This window comes from Clarias gariepinus, chromosome 15, assembly GCF_024256425.1.
Source record: "Clarias gariepinus isolate MV-2021 ecotype Netherlands chromosome 15, CGAR_prim_01v2, whole genome shotgun sequence".
Lineage (NCBI taxonomy): Eukaryota > Metazoa > Chordata > Actinopteri > Siluriformes > Clariidae > Clarias > Clarias gariepinus.
In genome coordinates, this window is record NC_071114.1 from 736,843 (window position 1) to 744,325 (window position 7,483).

The 7,483-nt window shown below is 41.8% G+C and overlaps 1 protein-coding gene across 1 annotated transcript; it reads right to left on the bottom strand.

Annotated features, from left to right (window-relative positions):
- Nucleotides 1-2,047: 2,047 nt before the first annotated feature.
- LOC128543319 (uncharacterized) lies at nucleotides 2,048-6,626 on the bottom strand. Its single transcript, XM_053513709.1, has 3 exons — nucleotides 6,476-6,626; nucleotides 2,364-3,577; nucleotides 2,048-2,141 (listed from the first exon to the last, which is right to left on the bottom strand). The coding sequence occupies exon 2, from the start codon at nucleotides 3,547-3,549 to the stop codon at nucleotides 2,587-2,589; it is 963 nt and encodes a 320-aa protein (XP_053369684.1). The 5' UTR covers nucleotides 3,550-3,577; nucleotides 6,476-6,626; the 3' UTR covers nucleotides 2,048-2,141; nucleotides 2,364-2,586.
- Between the last annotated feature and the right edge of the window lie 857 nt (nucleotides 6,627-7,483).

Genomic DNA, 7,483 nt, shown 5'->3' on the forward strand with positions numbered 1-7,483 from the left:
GTTGATAAAAGTTTGGTGCTGTGTGAGTGCCTCATGCCTCATCGAAAACCAAAAACACAGACCTTGAGGCAAAACAAACTTAGTGGGCAGAATTATAAGACAAAATAGTTATTTCTCTTTTTTCGCCAAACCACTTAAAAACTGTCTATATAACCCCTTTATGTGGCGGTGCTACAACCAACCAATCAATAAAAGTACTGTATGTTTACCAGTCAGTACAATAGTGGTGGGTAAACACAAAGCAACCTGTGTCTCAATATTTACTGTCAGTCCCCAGCAAGCTGTGGATGATAAGACAAGAGGACATACAGTGGAACCTTGGATTGAGAGCATAATTCGTTCTGGAAGCAGGGCCGTATTCCAAAACACTCGTGAACCAAATTGAATTTTTCCATAGGAAATAATGAAAACTCAAATTATTCGTTCCACAGCCCTGAAAAATAAAAACACAGAATATAAAGTACAAATAAAACAAATTAACCTGCACTTTACCTTTTAAAAAATGTAAAAAAAATACAGATAAGTGTTTTTCCGTTTATGCACGCAGGCGCTGTGTGTGTGTGTGTGTGTAAAGCCCCTCCTGTCCAGAGAGAGAATGTGTAAACCGGCACAGTGTCAAATTTAATCAAAATAGATTTGCCATAGGTAAAGGAGCAGATCTGGGGGACTCATGGACCTAGAGTATTATGGTGAACTGGTATGTTTGGATGCTGTCTTCCTCACTCTCATTGATCACTCAGGTTTGCTGACGGTGAGGTGATTGTTTGCTTTACATGTCAGGAAGCCCTCATGTTTGTGTTTCCTTCTGGCTCTCCCTTTTAGTTATGCTGTCATAGTTAGTCCTGCCGGAGTCTCTGCTTGCACTCTACAGTTAATATACATTCACATTATACATTGTGTGACTGTGACCATACCTAACTGCCATCTCTCCTCTTCTTCTCTTTCCCCCCCTCTTTCTTTTTCCTCTCTCCTCCTGTCCCCCCCTTTCACTCTTTCTCTCTCTCTCTGTCGAGCTACACATGTCGTTCCTGAGCTGCCAGTGATCCAGACTCCCTCTGCCCTCCGGACCTGTCTGACCCATCCTGGTGCCCCGCTTCTGGCTGAAGATCTCGTCACATGGATGCCCAGTGTGTCTCTCTGGGATGCGTCTGGTGTCTGGGAATGATTCTCTCTACCTAGAAAATGGTTCTGGCCTTGACTGGTGTTGGCAACTGTTTCTCTGGGGACTTGACAGTTCGATAGTTCATGACTGGAACTTCTTACAAGTCTACCTGGGTCTTCAATAACTACCTGGACTCCATATTAACATCAATTAACATCAGCTATTATAGCTGAACTGCCTCCCACCCTACACACTGTATAAATGCAGATCATTTACTGCTTTCTGTTTCACCCAAATGAGGATGGGTTCCCTGTTGAGTCTGGTTCCTCTCAAGGTTTCTTCCTATTACCATCTCAGGGAGTTTTTCCTTGCCACTGTCGCCCTCGGCTTGCTCACCAGGGACAAACTGACCATTTTGATTCATACAAATTCACATTTCATACAAACTTAAATAATTCTTTTGACTATGTAAAGCTGCTTTGTGGCAATGAAAATTGCTAAAAGCGCTATACAAATAAAATTGAATTGAATTGAAATTACGTGCGCGCACACACATACGAGAGGCTAAGGGAGGAAATGGTTTTTAAACGTTCTAATAAGACTTTTTTACACAGTAAACCTTCCTCCTTTTTTATTTGAATTTTACATAAACACATTAACAGAAAGACTGTTTTGTCTGAATAATTAGCAAGGAACATTGAGCACATACTAATGGAATCACTGCTGTAACGTAAAACCTAACAAATGAACCTGCACTTTACTTTAAAAAAAAAATTGCGACAGAGCAGTGTTTCTGTGAAGAGCAATGAGTGTGTTTGTATGTGTGTGTAAAGCAGAGAGGGGGTGTGCGAGCTTCTGGGCAGCTCAAGGGTTCGTGTGGAGTACGAATGGAAATGGTGGTGGAAGTTTCCGGTTACAGGCAAGAGAGATGGTTCCAGCTGAATGGTTTATTTTGATTATTCCTGCATGCATTGGACATTTGACAATGTTGGTTGGATAGGTGTTGGTGGCTGCAGGGGTGTGTTTGTGTGCGTGTGGTCTTCAGTAACAGAAAAGGAATACAATAACAAATTATCAATGGTAAATAACATTACAGTTTGTATTATACAGACAGGACTAACAGTCAAGTGGTTAACATGACCTAGCATCAATTAGCAAACAATACTATGATTCTTAATTTAATAAGAACAATCAACTATAAATTTGTAAGCTAAATGCAAATATTAATTTAAACAGTATAACAGGTCAACAGGTGACTTACTTTTTAATCAATCACTCACGGGAATAAACAGGCAGTAGTCCAGAATGTGCTAAACAATTCAGTCCAACCTAACCTCTAGGTGTTGTCTTTGGGCATGCCTGGACTTGTCTGAATGAGTAAACTTTATACATTAATATACCACTAGGGGGTGCTGTTGGGCTTTCGTACATAGCCGCCCCCAAATGTCCAGTGCAGGACATTTGCACCTGGGAGAAAGCCCTTACTAAACGGTAGGACTATTGTGGTCGTCGTCAACGAGTTTAGGGAGTGGAACTAAACGAGCTACAGGTCTTACATATGTGCGATCTTGAACCTGCACCTCAACCGTCCGTATTTGTCCATCAGGTCCAGGGAAGGTCCGGGTTACTGTCCCGACAGGCCAGAGCGCTCGTGGAAGTTGTGGGTCAATGATGAGCACTACCTGGTTGACTCTAACGTTGCTGTTGTCCTTTAGCCATTTTTGCCTTTCCTGTAGCGTTGGCAGATAATAGTGGATAAATCTCGTCCAGAATTGATCTGCGAGTATTTGGCTATGTCTCCACCTCCTGGTCCCAAGAAGATTGCCGGAGTCATACATCACTTGTGGTAGTGAGGAGTCATGGCGGCCCATGAGGAGGATGCTAGGTGTGATTGGGTCTGGATCAGCAATGTCAGATGATACATAGCCTAAAGGCTTAGCATTCATGATTCCCTCCACCTCAATAAGAACAGTGCAGAGGACGGTTTCTGGGACTGTACGTTCCTTCAGGATTACCTTCAGCGCTTGTTTTACAGATTTTACTTCCCTCTCCCAAATGCCACCAAAATGTGGCGCACTAGGGGGAATAAATCGGAATGAGGTTTTCTGTTCAGCTAGTTTCTCCTTTAATTGAGGTGTCATACCTTCATAAGCCTCCCTTATTTCTCTGTTCGCTCCAACAAAGTTAGTACCATTATCAGAGTAGAGTTCAGCGGGCTTCCCTCGTCTGGCTATAAATCTCCGAAGAGCCATCAAGAAGGCATCTGTATCGAGGCTCTCTAGTAGATCTAAGTGGAGGCATCGAGTGGTCATACACTTGAAGACGATTCCCCATCTCTTCTCAGTTCGGCGCCCTATCTTTACTGTAAATGGGCCAAAACAGTCCATTCCGGTGGAATAGAAAGGAGGTTTGTAGAGCCTCAGACGAGCTGGTGGAAGGTCTGCCATTTTGGGAAGGTTCGGTTGAGCACGCCACCTTTTTTTTTTTTCATGTCCACTCCTTTAATGTCTCATGTCTTTTGATCAAAGTTTTTTTTATTTATTTTCAAACTTTACAGAAAAAAAACACAACAAACCACAACAAAAGAGAAGAGAACACAAAATCAGACCCCCCCCCCACCTCCCCCCCCAAACACCAGACAAACACAAGGATGCCATAACAATCAGATGTCCATAAATAAAATAATAATAAATAATCTTCACACACACTTCCTTTACGGCACTATCTTATCTGCGTTTATAACTTCAGCAAAAGTTACGAAAGGCTGCCAAATTCTATAAAATGTGTCAGTAGACCCTCTAACTGTATACCTGATTTTCTCCAGTTTAAGACAGTGCATCACTTTCCTTATCCAGTGGCTAAATGTTGGTGGATCAGGATCTTTCCATTTAGTCAAGATTAATCTCCTAGCCAAAAGGGAACAGAAGGCCAATATTTTAATTTCCCTTTGGTTAAAACTGGTATTTTCTGGAGGCACACCAAACAATGCAACAAATGGAGTTGGCTCTACTATCTCTCCAAATACTCCAGAAAAAGTTTCAAAAATATTGGTCCAGAACATGTAGAGTCTTGGACAAGTCCAGAACATATGCAGCAGAGTTGCAGGAGCCTGTCTGCATCTGTCACACGTGGTGTCTATATCAGCCTTAATCTTAGAGAGTCTGACTTTTGACCAATGTAGACGATGCACAATCTTAAATTGTATTACAGCATGTCTAAGGCAAATGGATGATGAGAAGATTCCCTGTATTATTTTGTGCCAGATTTCCTCTGAAATTGGTTCATCCAAATCTGTCTCCCATTTATTCCTAAGTAAGTCTAAGGGTGTTAAATCATACATATTGAGTATTTCGTAAATCCTGCGTATAGTTTGTTTTTGGACTGATTTACATTCAAATATTGAATCTAATAAAGAAAGTGGAGGGCATGATGGGAAATTATTAGAATTCAATGCCACAAAGTTCCGAAGCTGCAAGTACCTATAAAAATGTGATTTGGGAATGTCGTATTTCTGTACCAACTGTTATTGATGCAAAATTTCCATCAATATAGAGTTCAGACAATGAGACCAAACCCTTTCTAGCCCAAACTTTAAAGGCATCATCCATCATAGACGGAACAAACATGTAATTTTTAGCAATTGGGGCAGCCCGTGATAACTCCTTAAGGGAAAACGATAGTCTGAATTGATTCCAGATTTTAACTGAATGTATAACAACTGGATTAGAGGTCAAACTAGAGATTGGTTGAATAAATGGTATTTTAGAACACAATAATGCTATTAAAGAAGTGGGCCTAACTGAGGCCCCCTCCAGAATTGTCCAAACAGGGGGATTAATGTCATTATTTAACCAGAACAACAGCGCTCTTATATTGGCTGCCCAGTAATAATACATGAAATTTGGAAGTGCCATCCCTCCTTTTGCACGAGGTCTCTGCAGTATAACTCTTTTAATTCTTGGTGTTTTTTTGTTCCAAATAAAGGTTGAGATCTGATTATTTAATTTGGAGAAGAATGATTTTGTTAAAAATAACGGAAGGCACTGAAAAATATACAAAAACTTGGGCAATACATTCATTTTTATTGTATTAATTCTTCCACCCAATGAAAGATGGAGGTGGTCCCAACGCTCAAGATCTTGTTTAAGATTGGATAAGAGAGGTGGATAATTGGCTCCGAACAAGTCTTTATGATCATGCGTAACCCAAATCCCAAGGTATTTAAATTTCTTAGGGCTAATCTTAAAGGGAATTGAGCTTAAAGATGACAGACTGACCCCATCACCAACAGGCATTAGTTCACTTTTCTGGATATTAACTTTATAGCCAGATATTTCTCCAAACTCTGTAAGTAGAGTCACTAACTTAGGTAAGTTTGTCAGGGGTTGTGACAAGTACAATAACATGTCGTCTGCATAAAGCGACACCTTATGTTCCAATCCTGCCCGTTGAATACCATGGATATCGGCTCTTTGTCTCAGAGTTAAAGCAAGTGGTTCCATTGCGACTGCAAATAGGAGTGGAGACAGAGGGCATCCCTGCCTCGTGCCACGTCGAAGCTCAAAATAAGCAGATATGCTGTTATTAGTACGCACAGCGGCTAATGGAGATGTGTATAAAAGTTTTATCCATGATATAAGCTTACGACCAAATCCAAACCTCTCCAGAGTATTAAAAAGATAACCCCATTCCACACGGTCAAATGCCTTTTCTGCAACCCCGTTTGGTCAGGTGATATGATGGAGGGCAACACCCCCTCTAAACGTCGCGCAAGGACTTTAGCAAGCACTTTGGCATCGGTATTAAGTAGGGAGATTGGACGGTATGAGCTACACTCGAGAGGGTTCTTGTCTTTTTTAAGGATTAATGAGATAACTGCCTGACGCATGGTTGGTGGTAGGGATTTTACTGAAAGTGACTCTTCAAAAACTGATAACAGTAAAGGTGAAAGCTGCTCTGAAAATTTTTTTAAGAAATCTGTTGGGAAACCATCTGGTCCTGGTGACTTGCCACTCTGCATAGATGCAATTGCTGAGGCTATTTCTTCCACCGTGAGATTTTCTTCCAATTCAGCAACATTCACTGGATCTATAGAAGGGATATGTATATTATTGAAAAAGTCCTCCAGGGAAAGAGGATCGACATCTGAATCGGAAGTATATAGTGACTGATAATAATTTCGGAAACATGCATTAATTTTAAGGCTATTAGTATTTTTTAAACCTTGCTCATTGTTAATTACAGGGATAGACTGATTGGCAGTTCTTTGTTTTAGCTGATGAGCAAGTGTTCGCCCAGCCTTGTCCCCATGCTCATAGGACATATGTCTTGATTTAGAAAGAAGATATTCAGCCTGCCCAAAGGGCACGCCACCTTTGACAGTCAACACAAGTAAGCTGATGTTTTTTGATGGCGGCTCTGCCTCTCAAAATCCAGTATTGACGTCTGAGCTCTGCTAGAACTCTTTCAGGACCTGGATGAAGGAGCTTGGTGTCATATTCCCTAATAAGGAGTTTAGTTATTTGTTGTTGGGATCAAGAACAATAGGATGTCCAGCATCTATCTCCATATTTTTAGCATGGCGTAGTCTCCCGGCAACTCTGATTAGTCTCGCGTCTCTATCATATTCAGGAGACAAGGACATTAACCTGCTGTTTGATGGTAAGGGTCGGTCATGCGAGAGGGCCTTAACCTCCTCTGAAAATGATTCTCTTTGTGCCTGTTGGATAAGGAGCCTCTCGGCTGTAATGTACTGTTCAGCTTCATCTACCTGTGATGCAGGAGACTGGGCCGCCCCATGCAGGCACGCCGCTGTGGCTTTCACCAGATCCTTCCAGGTAGTGAACTGGTTGATATCTGGCAGGTATACATTAGGACCAATAGATATGTGTAGGCAGAGTGCTGATTTCTTCAATTCAGTGTCTGCTTCATGATCAACAATTGGCATGGCTGGCCAGAATGCTTCAGACTGATACAGGAAGTCTGGTCCATTAGCCCAACGACATGATTGTGTCAACTCCATCAGGGATTTACCACGGGTTATGTCATCTGCTGGGTTACTACCAGAATTCACATACCTCCATGAATGGGCATTCGTTAGGGACTGAATTTCAGCCACCCTGGTACCTACAAAGACCTTATATCGGCAGGAATCAGACTGTAACCAGTGAAGTACAGTGGTGGAATCCGACCAAAGAAAGACTTGCCTAATGGAGACTGTAAGTTCTGTTTCGAGAACTTTAGCTATTTGTGCCCCAGTAAGTGCTGCACTCAGTTCAAGTCGCGGCATTGACAGCTGTTTCTTTGGTGCTACACGGGAGCGGGCCAACACAAATGAAATGTGTACCTGGCCATTTTCGTCTTCTGTGCGCATATAAGATA